The 16,439-nt window shown below is 35.5% G+C and overlaps 1 protein-coding gene across 4 annotated transcripts in view; it reads right to left on the bottom strand.

Moving 5' to 3' along the window:
• CPNE3 (copine 3) overlaps window positions 1–16,439 on the bottom strand; it is a 46,132-nt gene that overhangs the window by 12,018 nt on the left and 17,675 nt on the right. For all 4 annotated transcript variants that reach the window (XM_025393843.1, XM_025393845.1, XM_025393846.1 and 1 more), the window contains 6 exons: window positions 15,692–15,763; window positions 10,569–10,652; window positions 7,820–7,909; window positions 3,314–3,412; window positions 1,466–1,552; window positions 389–448 (listed from right to left, as the gene is read on the bottom strand). In XM_025393843.1, the coding sequence (XP_025249628.1) occupies window positions 389–448; window positions 1,466–1,552; window positions 3,314–3,412; window positions 7,820–7,909; window positions 10,569–10,652; window positions 15,692–15,763 (492 nt within the window). The remainder of the gene's footprint in view (window positions 1–388; window positions 449–1,465; window positions 1,553–3,313; window positions 3,413–7,819; window positions 7,910–10,568; window positions 10,653–15,691; window positions 15,764–16,439) is intronic.

Raw genomic sequence — 16,439 nt, 5'->3', positions numbered from 1 at the left:
AAATGAAACAAGTAAAGCCTAAGTGTGAAACAACCTGATGCCTCTACTTTTCTAGATGGTTTAAATAATGAATTACTATATCCACTACTTAGGCTTAGGGGTTGTCTTTTATAAGGTTGTCTCACTAATGCTTTCTAGTCCTTAAATTACTTCAGGATAACCACTGGTTAGTAGGTTTGTACACATCTGCTTTCTCTCAGGAGAAAGAGAGCTCATCAACAAAGAGAGCTTCACGATGGATGAGCCCAGACAACCTGCCTGAGGACTCTAAGAAGACTATGCTAAATAGATTGTGAAAATTTCATTACAAAGTCAGTTTTGCAGTGAAGAAAATATACTGCAACTTGGAGGAAAAAGCCTATGCTGAAAAATTCAGTGTGTTACTTACGGTAAAATTCAGCTGACATCCTCCCATTATATAGTCAAGGAATGTGCATTCCACTGTAATCTAATAATAAGAGAAAACTGTTAAAATTACAACTCTCCTACTATACAAGAGAAGCAAAAAACTCTTTGGCATATATTTTTAAAAGTCTGTAAACTGAACAGGACATAATATAAACATGGAAATTACCCCTGCATTCAGGTTTAAGATATCCCTTCCCCTATGTGCCATGAACCTGTAAGATTTTACTTCAAGATACTTACAGCAATGTTAAGATTAGAATATTAATGGCCGAAGATGAAATATACTAATTTTAAGTTTTAAGATATTAGTAATGAATCCAATATGTTGAGGGCTTTAATAAGCATAGTAGTCAACATTTAAAAAACAAAAACTCCACTCCACTTGTTCAACCTAAGAAATCTTGGCTTTTCCCCTCTACTCATAACATTTTCTATTGAAATTAAGAAGAGGATAAATGCATTGGGTCAGGTCATCTCCACTAAAGAGCTGAGAAAATACTATGCTTCTTTATATTTCCTAAGATAATGAAAAACTTATCCTTGTCCTTTGCAAATAACTTGTCAAACCTTAGAAACAGGTTACTTGATTTTTTTTCCTCTTCCCTACTTGATTCTTTTTGCTAAAGGTGACCAGATGCTCATGTGATTTTCAACTGCCTGAAATTCAAGTATTTGTTTAATATAAATCATACTAACAGGAGAACTTGAAATATGATCTCATTATATTATAAGTAGCCAAGGCTTGGGTTGGGCGCAGTGGCTCACGCCTGTAATCCCAGCACTTTGGGAAGCCAAGGCGAGTGGATCATGAGGTCAGGAGTTCAAGACCAGCCTGGCCAACATGGTGAAACCTCGTTTCTACAAAAAATACAGTGTCATGGTGGGCGTCTGTAATCCCAGCTACCTGGGAGGCTGAGGCAGAGAATTGCTTGAACCCGGGAGGCGGAGGTTGCAGTGAGCCAAGATTGTGCCACTGCACTGCAGCCTGGGCAATAGAGCGAGACTCCAGCTCAAAAATAAATAAATAAATAAAAATAAGTAGCCAAGGCCAACTGACCTCACACTGTTTGACACTGATAACACCTGAATTCTTGTAGCTTTTTTTCTTTTGCCTTTTTTTCTCATTTATGCATTCAAATTCAACCTGTAGGAAGAGAAGACAAAAATGTTACTTTTTATTAGCAATATTAGAAATGCCAGTGTGAACTTAAGTGAATGACTTTTTTCCCTTTAGAATCAAACTACCTACTGATATAGGTCTGTTGCAAAATATAACTCTGAAACAATTACATAATATGTTAAATATGTGGAATATTTATCAGGTAAATTTCTAACAATTAAGACATTCCTAAAATTGCATACCTTTCAAAATAGTTCCCCCAGATAAATTTTACCTCTGCAGGTAATTTTCTTGCAAATGTTCCGAGGCATAATCTTTTCTCTTTGCTGTATATTTTACCATAGAGTTGGGCTCTATGGTATAATATGGTATAGTAAAGGAAATAAAATATTACTCCTAGCTGTTACCAACATAAAGAATGAAAATATGCTGCAAAGGAAAGAAAAAAAAAAAAGTAACATCATAAAACAAATATATGAAGCCCAACTCTATGGTAAAATATGCAGCAAAGATCTTCTCTTTCCACTGGGAATACATGTTAAAAATTGATCTAACACCTCCTCTTGCTTTATATTTCCTTCTCCCAAAAGAATGATCTTCCTTCCCCCATCCTATCTCCCTATCCATCTTGAGGGCTTGGCTCAAGTTGTTCTCCTCTATAACTTCCACTACTCCTCTAGTCTTCTCTGATCTCTCTCTCTTTAAATTTCTACAACTACATGAAATTTAGTTACATACTCTGTGTTATTCTCAAGTGTCTCATTTAATTTTTTTCTTCACAGTTACGTTATAATCACCTCCAAGTTATACCTTCAAATTCTCACTGGCTTGCCTAATAATAATATAAGACATATTCAATAAATACTTGATAAGTCACCTCTTCTGGTTAACACAAAGCCACTTATGTACTTCAGACAGTCATTACTAGTTTTCCAAGAATCAAACACTAAAAAATACATGTGGTAAAATACAACGATGTAAAACAAAATTATGTTAAACAAATTCTTTGATGGTTCAGGATCTTGCTGGAGTCTCAGTCACAATCATAAGTATTAATTATTGAGTATTAGAAATTAAAAACAGGAAAAACAATTAAAAAATTATTGTATATTAGAGCTACAGAAATTCCACAAACTGAATTCTTATTGAAAAAGGGCTAGATTACTTCACTTATTCATTTATACCTTCAGGCTCAATAAGTGCTCTTTGGTCCTGCTGAAGCCTGTGCTTAATGACTCTCAGGCCTGCCCCCAGCTTTCAGTATTTCCTAGTCTATTTGAGAGGGGCAGGGTCATTCTTCTATAGCACTAGACAAGCGCACTGGGGCCAACTGCCCTGCATTAGCTGCTGGATGGAACTGCTGGCCATGGAAATCAATGCCTACTTTTAAAGCTGATATTGCTCTGTCTCTTCTCTCTGTGAGTAAAGTGTGGTTCCCTCTAGTGCTTGCCTGCATTGTGTTTACCTTGACTCCAATACCATGATACAATGGGCAAAAGGTTTGGACTTCTATTCCTAGTGACTGACATTGTGATCATCTTTGCTGTCCTCCATGTAGTTGGAGTCCTCATCTGGCATTAGTAACTGTTATGTGGTGTTCTGCTCAATAAAATTCATACCCCAAGTATGAATTGTGGATTATGTGATTACTAAACATTTCGGGGCATTATGCAATATAGAGTGAAAGCATAGTAAACCATTTGATGCTGTGGGAAAAAAATGAAATACAGTAATAAATACACAGTCCAACTATAAAGTATATGAAAATGCACAGATGTAACTTACAGGTGAGCTTCTGGAGGCTTCTTTCAGTTTTGTCATGGTGGTTTGAAAGGTTCCAATGAGATCATGTGACCCATCATTGTCATAATCATAACACTCCACCTGAAATTAAATATAATAAAAATATATAAAAATCAATTAAAAAGTATTGGCTGTGATAAATACAATCTATCACGAAGTGCCCTTTTAATTATAGTAAATGAAAATATGGAATATGCAGTCCCTACTTGGGAAAGTAGGAATTCATATCCTAGAGAAGCAATATTGAAACACTTTCAAACCCCAGCTATCCTTGGAATGGGGATCTAAATAGATCTAAAACCACAGGCAGATGAAAAACACAAATACTGTTTCAATTCCACATTAAGCAGTTTCCAGCTCCTCTATCATGCCTTCTATAAGTGCTGATAAAGGGCAAAAAGGAGGTATACCTTCTTTCTCATCCACTTCTTTGCCTTATTACTATGCAATGGCTAAAAGCCATTATCTGGAGAAGGAAAGGAAGTTAACATTCTAGAAAGCTAAAATTTATATAATTAAATCCTAGATAATTTAGAATTATGAAAAATATATTTCATTAGCTGCAGTTTGGTAAGGTTAGGCTTATATTAGAAGTTACATATGATGAAGCCAGATTTGCATCATTGTGAAGATCACAACTCTTACAATGAAAAGAACAATTCCAGGCTAAGAGTACTTAGTCCACTGAGGAAGTATCTACACCGGGTCATATTTACTCTATTTCCATGTGAGACAGGGTGAGTTCTAGTCTTAGATCTGGCTCTGATTAAATGCTTTCTCTCTCTGAAAGGAGACAGAAGAGAGGTGAGAGTATTTGAGTTGCATGTAATTTCGTGACAGGTTGACAGAGCAGTCAAAGAGTAAATATTCACCAGCATACTAGAATATTATTTGCAATGGGAAAAATTAGGTGGCATGAACTACTAGCAAACAGAAGTGTTCAAGAGAAGCTGAAAACTGACCATGATTGTGAACATTTAACACCAATGTTTTTATAGTATTTTATTTCAAAACAGATTATTTCATTTCTGCAAACATTTATTATATACACTGTGCACATTCTGTAAATAGTCTTGTGAGGTAGACAGTTGGAATCTTGTTACTATGATGCCCATTTTGCAGAACTAAAACTTAGAGGAATTAAATAGTCTTAGAAGATGGTATGCCTTGTGTGGTAACCAACACAGGTAAAGTAAAGCTGTGCTAAGGACACTTTGAAATCTTAGAACCTATACTTTAAAAAAAAAACTCTTAAGTAAGAAGCAATTTGTATTTACCATCAGCCAATAGAGAGTTTTATCTTGCTAATATCCTTCTCAAACTTAACTGCCAAGCTAAAATGCTCAGGATTTTCTATGTTTACTTGGCAAAGTGACTATTTTTCCCCTTAGTTCTATGAAATGAATGCTTATCATAACTGGAAGTCTTTCATTCCCTACTTCTATTTTCATTATTCTTCAGGAAGACTACAAATCAATCAATCAAAACAGCCAAGATTGAGAATTTCAATTTTGAGTAACAGAAAGGAATTTTATTTTTTTAAGAAAATGCTTTGCAGGTATTTTGGCCACTGACCGAGTCTGACAGTTTGACCCTTGCCCTACTCAGTATCCAATTTTTAAACCAAAAACCTTTTATATGACTCTTTAATGTGCCAAGAGAAAAGAAATGTAAAAATTTCCATAATTTTTAGAGGAAGTAATATTTAGATAAGGTAGAAAACAAACTATCTTAATATTTTAATAAGTTCGTGTTTTTTAAACAGACATTTTCAGTTATGGAAAATAGAACCTTGCAGTTTAGATTTGCAATCAGGGAACACCAATTTATATCTAAGACAAGATTAAGCTTTGACAAGGCCAAGATTTTATCTAAGTAAAGATTATGAAGGGCTAAAACGGTTCATATGTTTAGACTATTCGTACGTTAAAATTTCAGGAAATGTAAATAATATTTTTAAACTAAAAGTTTTGATTACTCACTATAATAAATATATAGAAAAAGCTGCCTCTTGTCCCCTTGAAGGCAGACATGATATTTATAATGTTGTCATATGTTCAGATACTGTTTGAGATAAGACGATTTGTGTCGTTTAATTTTTCTCTTTTCAAGAATTCAAAGACCAGTACTATTGGCTTTTTAAACAATGGTAGGCATAACAATATATGCATATATACACATGCATATGTATATACAAGTATATAATATATACATGTATTCATATACATTTAATGGATATGTAATATGCATATACACGTGCATATATAGTATACATAATAAACATGTGTAATAAATAAATAAATGTATACATATATACACATGGGCATATGTATATATGAAAGAGAATGCACACACCACGCAACACTACATTCAGTAAGGCATTCCCATTTTAGGCAAAGTGGCAGCATGCATGATTATTTCTCGTATTCACTTGATCTTAATGAAAATAATACATGCCAGAATAATAACACACCACAGCAAAGAAACTACTGAGGATTCTGACTCTATTCTCTGCTCTATAATTCTTTACTATCCCTACAAGCAATTTTCAAACGGTAAATCACAAATGTATGACTTTTCTGATATTGCAAAGAAATGCAGAACTAAACGAAATAAAGTCAGTGATGACGTAGCAAACCAAGTTGTGTATAGTTAAAAACAAATAAAAACAAACCAAGAAACTTTTAAGAATGGAAGACATTCATCAGAGAAAGCTCAGAAAATCAATTTACTTACTATAATAAAATAGCCCTGTAAGCATGCCACTGTGAGCAAAAAAGTTTAAAAAACATTGTTTTGTTGTTAAAATATCACTACACACAATCAAATAGTCATGGCTTAGACATTTTTCCCCAGATTTACCTGCCGTCTGACATCTAATCATGTTTACTATTTTTAATAGGAAAAGCAAAAGTCTGGATTTGGTATAATGATAAAAAATAATTTTATAGCTAGTTTTCAACTATTTATTTTGGACCTGGATTTTCACTACTGTTTCAAATACCTTACCAATCATATTTAGATTGATTTTTAAAGTTCTTTACAAATTTGAAGCAATTTTTTATGGATCTCAGAAATGAAGCAGTTGGTTTTTTTTTTTTTTTTTTTTTTGACAGGGGCTCACTTAGGCACCCAGGCTGGAGTGCAGTGTGAAGCAATCTTGGCTTATTGAGACCTCTGCCTCCCAGGGTCAAGGGATCCTCCCACCTAAGCCTCCCGAGTAGCTGGGACCACAGGTGTGCACCACCATACCCAGCTAATTTTTGTATTTTCTGTAGAGACAGTATTTAGTCATGTTGCCTAGGCTGGTCTCAAACTCCTGAGCTCAGGCAATTCAACTGCCTCAGCCTCCCAAAGTGCTGGGATTACAGGCCTGAGACCACACCCAGCAAAAATGAAGCAGTTTTTCAGTAACGATGGCACCTTTACAAAATTTTCACAAAACTTTCACTTCTGTTCATTTAATTTTTGCTTTTCTGCAATGTAGAAATTCTTAACTCTATTATAAAAGTGAAGAATCCAGGTGAAGTTTCCTACTAATAAGCAAAATAAATAAATAAGTAAATGTGAAGAAGTTTGGTTACCTGCCCAAGATCCCTTAGCCGGTTACAGGACTAAGTCAAATCTTGAACTGTGGTCTGACTCCAAATCTTATACTTATTCCTCATTGCCTTGCCTGCTTTTACCCTATTCATTATCAAAAAAAGAGAAAGACAAACCAAAAAATCCCTTTGATCTACTGACGTCTGAACATAAAAAAGACTTCTATCTGTAATCATGTAAAGATAATAATTCTAGTACAAAAGTGTTTTTTATGTATATGTATGTAAATATTTTTCATTCTCAACACCACTCCATGAGTTTTCTTTCATTTATTTTTTTACTCTTTTTTCAAATAAATGCCTATGAATAAAAACATTTTAAAAAACACCGAGACATCTGCTATTTGCTGTTCATACTTCACTTCCCTGATACTCTAAAACTAAAGCCTTCTAAAGGCTTTCAATTAATTACTTATCTCATTCTGAAAATAAGGAAGAAAAATGCCATCAACACTCCCCTCCTTTACTAAGGGTAGAAGCAAGCTCTGAGTTCTTAGGGTAACATCTGCTTCTATCTGCAACAGACATACCAAAGGCAAATAATGTAGTTTGAGGTTCCTATTAGCAGAGCAGAGGAATCTTATTAAAAGGAAAAAATTTTAAACTGGACATTTGATTTTTTAAAATAAAGAATAAAATAGAAATGACACTGTTTGACTAAGCATTAGGTCAACAGATTAGTCAAACATGCCTACTCCTCAAACTATGCCACTTATCAGAAGACATTTCTATTTTAGTATTATTCTACACACATAAAATTTAACTCTATAGGTGTCTGTTATATCATTTACTTTCTTTAGATACTATCCTATGTATTAATTTTATAAAATAGGTGAACATGTATATATTTATGTATTTTATATATATATATAAAATTTCAAATTACCTTAATAGTTTTGTCCATATCTCCGTAACACAAGGAGTTCAGAGAGATCTTAAAAGGCCTCCAAACAGGATTCAAGTTGTTTTTAACAACCTATAAAAATGTGGTTTCAAAGAGCTGTTAGAAAAAATTTCCAGTTCATTAACATTTTGCTCCTGCCCTTCCTAGGTTCTTGCTATTCTCTCACCATTCATCCTTCACCTTTTCATCAACTCAACTATTTCCACAAAAAATCTACCTAGAACAATATTATACAACTGTTACATGAAAAATGTAATAAATTGTACAGTTGTGGTACATTCTGAGGAAAGTAGAAAACTATTTGGAAAATACATCTACCTACTACAAGGAGCACTTAGAAACTGCAGAGGATGGCCGGGCGCGGTGGCTCATGCCTGTAATCCCCAAACTTTGGAAGGCCGAGATGGGCAGATCACCTGAGGTCAGGAGTTTGAGACCAGCCTGGCCAACATGGTGAAACCCTGTCTCTACTAAAAAAATTAAAAATTAGCTGGGTGTAGTGGTGCACGCCTATAATCCTAGCTACTCAGGAGGCTGAGGCAGGAGAATTGCTGGAATCCGGGAGGTGGAGGTTGCAGCGAGTGGAGATCGTGCCACTGCATTCCAGCCTGGGTGACAGAGCAAGACTACATCTCAAAAAAACAAAAAAACAAAAAAACAAAAAAACAAAAAAAAAACAAAAAAAAAACTGCAGAGGATTATTGATTTTATTAGCAACCACGGTTTTATTGCAGGGCACAGAAGATTCAAATACGAAGTAAGAAAAGGTAATACAGAATAAGAAACTCACTATGTTGGAATTGAATTGGAGAAGTAAGTCCACATTTATAATATAAAATTTTAATACCATATATACATACATAATAAACAGATAAACACAAATATACAAATTTCTTAGCTTTGTCCACTGAAAAGGCCTAAAAGCAATGATATCCAGTAGCAATGAGCACATTTAGCACTCAGATGTCAGTGTCTAAATACTACTACCGTCCTGCAGAAATAGAGCTTATTAAGAGACAAGCTCATACCAGCTCTGGGACAGAAAAAGTACAAGGAGAACTGAGAACATACTCTAACTTAAGAGAATGCTTAAAGACAAATGAGGTCAAAAAGAAAAACCAAGAGCCATTTTAGAGACTAGGAGCTCTCTCTAGTCAAACTTGGATTAATCTGAGCAGCAAAAATAGAGTAATGAGTTAACACAAAGCATACACTGTTATAACAATCCATGAATTTATAATGATACTAAAAATAAAAGGAAAGAAAGTGAGAGAGAAGAGATGAAAGAGGAACGTCTGCTAATATAAGTAAAAAGGATGAAAGATTTTGAAAAATCACTATTTTACTACCCATAATTCATTAGGCAAGGATCATCAATGGATACTAAAACCACTGGTTGAAGTGCTAGAGAACAGGTAATTCATGCAGTCTCATAGTTTCACACCACATATCACTTATTAATTAAAAAGGGGGAAAAATGAGACTTTATCATGGTGAGATCTGGTGGTCATCATTTTAACCAAGTAGCCAAGCTTGACATCAATGCTGGGCAGACTGGTACCATGAGCCTCCTGAAAATGTAAAGAAAAGGAACACACATAGTGTTTTTGACAGAAATGTTTGATCTGGATCTAGTTGTGAGGAAACAGAAGAATCCAGAATGTTGGACATTCTGGTCTTGATTTTCAAGATATTCAGTGGCACCAAGGAAGATAGGGAGAAGAGTCCTCTATTGGGAATATAATAGTCAAATCCAAAATATGAGCCTTGACTGGATTCTGAACAAAACAAAGCAAAACAAAATACATATAAAACCTGTGGGACAACCGAGGAAATCTGAAGTTGAATGGTATACCGAATGATGATACATTTAGCTATGTCAAATGTCAATTTTCTCAAGTCTGATTGTATAGAATACCCCTGTTCTTTAAACATACCTGCTGTGGAATTTATTTATTTATTTATTTATTTATTTTGAGGTGGAGTCTCGCTCAGCTGCCCAGGATGGAGTGCAGTGGTGCAATCTCAGCTCACTGCAACTTCCGCCTCCTGGGTTCAAGCAATTCTTGTGCCTCGGCCTCCTGAGTAGCTGGGACCGCAGGCAAGTGCTACCACGCCTGGCTAATTTTTGTATTTTTAGTAGAGACGGGATTTCACCATGTTGGCCAGGCTGGTCTCGAGCTCCTGACCTCAAGTGATCCATCCACCTTGGCTTCCCAAAGTGCTGGGATTACAAGCATGAGCCACCACACTTGGCCTGCTGCAGCATTTAAAGATAAGAGTTATTATGTCTGTAGCTCCATTAGGATGATTTTCCAAAAGGAAAATATATGTGTGCATAAGTGTGTGTGTGTGTGTGTGTGTGTGTGTGTGTATGTGAGAGAGAGAGAGAGAGACAGAGACAGAGAGGGACAGAAACAGAGACAGAGAGCACAAGTGTGTGGGAGTGTGTGTCCATCTGGTGAATCTAGGTGAGGGGTGCAGAGGAATACATTTAGTGTTCTTCATCGGGCTTAAAATTTTTCAACATAAAAATCATAAAGTATGGTAGCACCTCCTCACTGAAAGAAAAAAATGTGAACATGGCTATATGTAAGTCTGAACTTGTATCTCTGGCTATATGTAAGTCTGAACTCAGATTGATATTTTTATAAATATAAGCTGTCTAAAACTCAGATTACAATAATTCCAAAGAACACCTCCACTCTGCTTTTCAAATTCAGAGGTTCACCTCTGTCCGATGAACCATCAGCCAGTTTCCATCAGATGTCTGCTTGTGGAATTCCAGGTATGGGTCTGACTTTCCAAATAGATCCTACAATTAAAACAAACAACAAAAAGCATTTGTTCTCCTCTGAACCCATGAAACCATGTGTGACCATACTTTACACATATTGGCAACCCCCTGAAGTCTAACTCTATAGTACTGGTAGTAAATACACATCTCATCACCTTTCTCCCTAACTTAGCAACTTACTGAAGTCTACTAGGGAGAATTATCAAAGTGCTTGTGATAAGTGCTCATAATGCTGTATATCATACCCTGACTTCTCAAAAACATGACGGTTTTAAAATGCAGTGGTCAAATATACCATAACATATGTTTTTGCCTTGTTTTCACCTTTAACCATTTTCATTCACATATCACTGAGTAGTTTTAAATAAATGACATCACAAACATTAGCCATACCAACTCTATGGAGACAGGGAAGTTATCAGTGAGAAAATTGATTCAGAGGGGTTAATGATTTTCCCAAGATCACATATCTAATTAATTAATGGATCCAGGCCTTAACTTCATATCTCACCCTTCTATATCCAAAACCCCTTCACCAATACCACACATTTCTTTGCATGCACAAATGACCAGAGGTAGATACGTGGAACGCATAATAGAAACACTTCAAGGGCACAAACTGCACCTTCCATTTCCTCTGTGATTCACCACAGAACTCCTATACAATGCTCAAGCACACTAAGTGCTCAAAAATACCGTTATCACCATCCTCAGTACACACATATTCACCCACATACAGTGAGATAAAATTCGGGGAAAATGGATTAACTCAGGTGGTAAGACTATGGATGATTTTTTTCTCATTTTCATTTTGAAATTTGCATATTCCTTAACATATATGACTTGTTATTTTTGAAAATGAAAGGACACTTGTTAATCTCACAGGAATATATGCAGATATATCCCTGAGCTGAAGATTTCTTTAGTTCTGAATTAACTTCAGTATTACATTAAGAACTAAAATAAAATTATTTCTCTCTTGAATACAAAGCTTAATGTCAAGCAAATAAGATATTTGGTACAGTCAAAAATATAAACACAAAGACAATAACACACAATAAACACACAATTAAACACAATAAATAACAGCAACGTAACAGTGAGAAATTAACTTTTCAAAAACACATTAACATGCCCTGTGTGAGTTATCTTAAAAATAATCCTATGGAAAAGGCAGAATATCCTTGTTATCATTTTGAAGGCTAAAAACCAATACTTGTTCGAAGATTCATTAAGTTGTTAGTATTAGAACTAAAACAATAATTAAACTCGCTGGCTCTAATCTCCAGGATATGTTAAGTAAAAGAAGCACGGTGGAGGAAAGTGTACATCTAGCATGCTACGCTTATGTAAGGGCTGGAGGTGGGGAACATAAATACAAATACATACATACACATATACATATGAACACATACACACACACACACGAGTATATATACATACAGAAAAACCCTTAGATATTTAGGAAACAGAATGATTAAATTATAAAACACAACTTTTTAAAAATTATTATCTGCACGGAGGAAAGTGGAAGCAAGGTAGACAGGGAGAGAAGTTAAATTTCTTAAATACCTTGTTTTGTAGATTTTAGAGCCATGTAAATTTTTTATATGATTATAAAAGAAAATTAAATCAAATGGTTTTTTTAAAAAGCAATCCCTAAATATAAAAAGCAAAATGAAACTAGGACTGTGACAGCATAACCACACAAAAGAATTATTTCTTTAAATCGTAAGAATGTGACTATATAACAAAAGTGGAATATACACACCTTAAAGACAAAAAGAACTTCAAAGAAAGCTCAAACTGTTTTCAGTAAAAATACTGTTAATAATAATATTTTTATTCTAAAACTATTAATGTCATGTGAGACAAGACAGATAAGCAATTATGTTAATATCTTTAGCAACCAAGAGAAATGAGGTATGAATATAAAATAAGTCCCTGTAATTCTATAAATTTTTTCTGTTGTCGTTGTTGTTTTGGAGACGTAACCAAGGCTGGAGTGCAGTGGTACGATCTCAGCTCACTATGACCTCCCCTTCCTGGGTTCAAGCAGTTCTCATGCCTCATCCTCTTGAGTAGTTGGGACTACAGGTACATGCCACCATGATCGGCTAATTTTTGTATTTTTAGTAGAGGCAGGGTTTCACCTTGTTGGCCAGGCTGGTCTTGAACTCCTGACCTCAAGCGTTCTACCCACCACCTCCCGGAGTGCTGGATTACAGGCGTGAGTCACCGTGCCCAGCCAGTAATTCTATATTTGAATTGGAAATAGTTGTGTAATTTCATGATTTAGTTTTTCTTAAATTAAAAAAAAAAGTCTTTTCTGTTGTCCACTGAAAAGCCCTCGAAACCATGAATGACAATAACCCGCAACAGTGAGTACCCCTAGCACTGGACTGTGGTCTCTAAATACCAATTCCACCAAAATGAAGTAAGGTTCCTTTTAATCTGCCAGTCTGAGGCAGAAACTAGATAAAATAAGCTTGGAACATGGCTTATTAAAGACAAAAAGAACTTTAGAAAGAAGTTATTTGAAGCTCTTGTCATCCCACAGAGCAAGGAAACTATTCAAAGACTCCTGGAGTTGTGCCAAATGGTCTCAAGCACAAACTTAAATGAATTCCCTCAGGCCAAAGTTGGAATAACTTAAGCATCTATGAGAAGTAATCCATTGCAGTTATTAATATTTAAATCTATTACTTTATAGCAATTCTAAAACAGAACAAAACAAACAAAAAAACTTCACTGGTCACATTTAGGGGATGCTAGGGAACCAACTTAATAATTTTGAAAAATGGCAAATATGAGGGAAAAGTCAAACAGTTTAACTTGTTTTTCCTATATAAACTATACCACAAAGTAAATAAATACCTAAGGCGGAGAAGTTTCTCTCTATAGAAACATTCTTGCTAAGAAACAAAAGCAATGACAGACTGACGATATCACTATTTTACAGATTTTTTTTTTTTTCTTTCTTTTTTTTTTTGAGACAGAGCCTTGCTCTGTCGCCAGGCTGGAGTGCAGTGGCGCGATCTCGGCTCACTGCAACCTCCGCCTCCCGGGTACACGCCATTCTCCTGCCTCAGCCTCCCGAGTAGCTGGGACTACAGGCGTCCGCCCCCATGCCCAGCTAATTTTTTGTATTTTTTAGTAGAGACAGGTTTTCACCATGTTAGCCAGGATGGTCTTGATCTCCTGACCTCGTGATCCGTCCACCTCGGACTCCCAAAGTGCTGGGGTTACAGGCGTGAGCCACCGCGCCTGGCCCAGACTCTTAATAATAAAACCAGGTAGTTATCATCAAAGATCACAAACATCCCCAAAACACACAAGTTAGTGTGAGTCTCCTGATGGAAATACATGATGAAACTGTCTTGCCAACAATTAAAAATACCAGCAGATCATACTTCTAGATTCATTTGCCAGGTTACAGAAATCAGAAAGTAAAAGTAGAGAGAGAAACATGTTAAATGACACCTTTAATGAGCCATAGACAAAATATGGAAAATTCCTTTTTGGAAAAAAAAAAAAAAGATGGAGTCTTGTAATTATAATGCACTACAGCCTCAAACTCCCGGGATCAAGCCAACTTCCTGCCTCAGTCTCCTGAGTAGCTGGGACTACAGGTGTATATTACCTGTGCCCAACTTGAATGTGGAAACTTCTGCAGGACAAAGAAATCAGTTTTCTCCATTGAATAAATTCCACGATGGATGGAAGAATTGATAGAAAGGAAGGAAGGGAGGGAGGAAGGGAAGAAAGAAGTAAAAGAAAGGAAGAAATATATAGATTTAAAAGGACTTAAAACACACTTTAAACAATTACATTTTTTAAAGTGTCTTCAGAGATACATCAACACATTCAGGGATGAAATGATATGAAGTCTGGGAGGAGAGAAAGTAGATGAGGGTAGAGATTAAATGAAATTGGCCATGAGTTATTATTGTGGAAAATGGGTGATGGGAACATGAAATTTTTTAAAAATAGTTTTCCAGTTTTGTGTATATTTAAATTTTTCCACAATTAAACAACAACAAAAAAGTCCCCAGCCTATAGTCTAAAATGTTTTCTTTACTTTTTTTTTTCTTCTTGAGACAGCATCTTGCTCCATTACGCAGGTGAGAATGTATGATTACTGCTCACTGTAGTTTTGACCTCCTGGGCTCAAGCAATCCTCCTACCTCACATGGGACTACAGGCACATGCCACCACACCCAGCTAATTTTTGCATTTTTTGTAGAGATGGGGTTTCGCCATGTTGCCCAAGCTGGTCTCAAATTTCTAAGCTCAAGTGATCTGCCCACCTTGGCCTCCCAAAGTACTGGGATTACAGGCATGAGCCAACACGCCTAGCCCTAAAATGTTTTCAAATTGAACTGCAAACAATGAAGAATATTGACTAGATTATAGAATTAAGTACAAAAAGCTGGGCTCAGGGGCTCACACCTGTAATCCTAATACTTTGGGAGTATGAAATGGGAGGATTGCTTGAGCCCAGGAGTTCCAGACCAGCCTGGGCAACACAGTGAGACCATGTCTCTAAAATATATAGGTAGGTAGGTAGGTAGGTAGATAGATAGATAGATAGATAGATAGATAGATAGATAGATAAGATAGATAAGAGAATTATAATCCATGCCATATACTAAATTGTTGTGTTATTATATATTATATATACTCATCCTTCATAAAAAGAAATTGACCTTTGAATGCAAAGAGGATAATTGTCCTATAATTAATAAAGCACAGAGTTTCCACTTTTTTCCTGAAAGTAATTCAACTGTACTCTTTCATGCTTTTACAGTAACATTAATGCTTCTATTCAACTCCTCTCTTAATCTAAACAAATCCTTTGATTACATCTAGATGAAAGAGGTGAAGAGAAATGGGTTCTGCTTAAACATACAACGCACACACATGCAAAATTTGGAAGTAACTAGTACCCTATGTGATGCTCAGATGATGAAGTTCATGATATTAACTGCATTTTCATTTTCTTAAAAAACAGGCAAAACATGACAACCTTGCTGAAATCTGCATAGTCTACCCACCTTATTATCCAGTTTTCTGGCTTCCATTTCAAACAAGACCACTCTATTATCTTTTATTTCTTCAGCTGAAATCTATGAGTAGATAAAGTAAGTGAAAGAAAATATGTTTTAGCAATTCTGATAGACACTTAAGCACTGATTTATTCTGTTATCTAATATAAAGCCTACACTAATATAAATGAATTCTAAAATGTTTCATAAGAAAATGGCATCATTAAGAAAGATCTACCATTATTTCTTTTATGTGTGTGAAATAAAGATTTGCCCAAAATATGCCCAGGTCTGCATTAAGCAATGTCTTTTGAAATGTGGTTGCCCAAACTGGATCTTCCCCACTCAAGAGAAATGTCAAAACCCCAGAAGACTGAGAATACCCTCTGCACAACACTGAAGTTCCCTAATACTGAGAAGCATGAATAAATCATACCTAGAAAACTCTATACATTGATATTATCAGATCAATGTTTTTCATCCAATGTAACTGAAAAACTCATTCTACTTAAAAATAAGTATCAGTCTATCATGCCCCACAGCAAGGAAGCTAACTACTGATAATGTTCTCTTTCCCACAAAAATCAAAACCCCTGAACATTCTTACGCCTTTGGAAATCTAAACTATAGCAAAACAGCTCTCAGAGAAATGTATTTAATGATCATGATAACCTTGAAACATAGCTCTCTCAGGGAACTAGCCTTACATTCTCAGAGGGAGCTAAAGTTAAAATACTATCACTCCAGGCAGCAGTTA

Source organism: Theropithecus gelada, chromosome 8, assembly GCF_003255815.1.
Source record: "Theropithecus gelada isolate Dixy chromosome 8, Tgel_1.0, whole genome shotgun sequence".
NCBI classification, from domain to species: domain Eukaryota; kingdom Metazoa; phylum Chordata; class Mammalia; order Primates; family Cercopithecidae; genus Theropithecus; species Theropithecus gelada.
The sequence above is the reverse complement of the archived record's forward strand: the minus strand, read 5'-3'. Positions and strand labels throughout refer to the sequence as shown.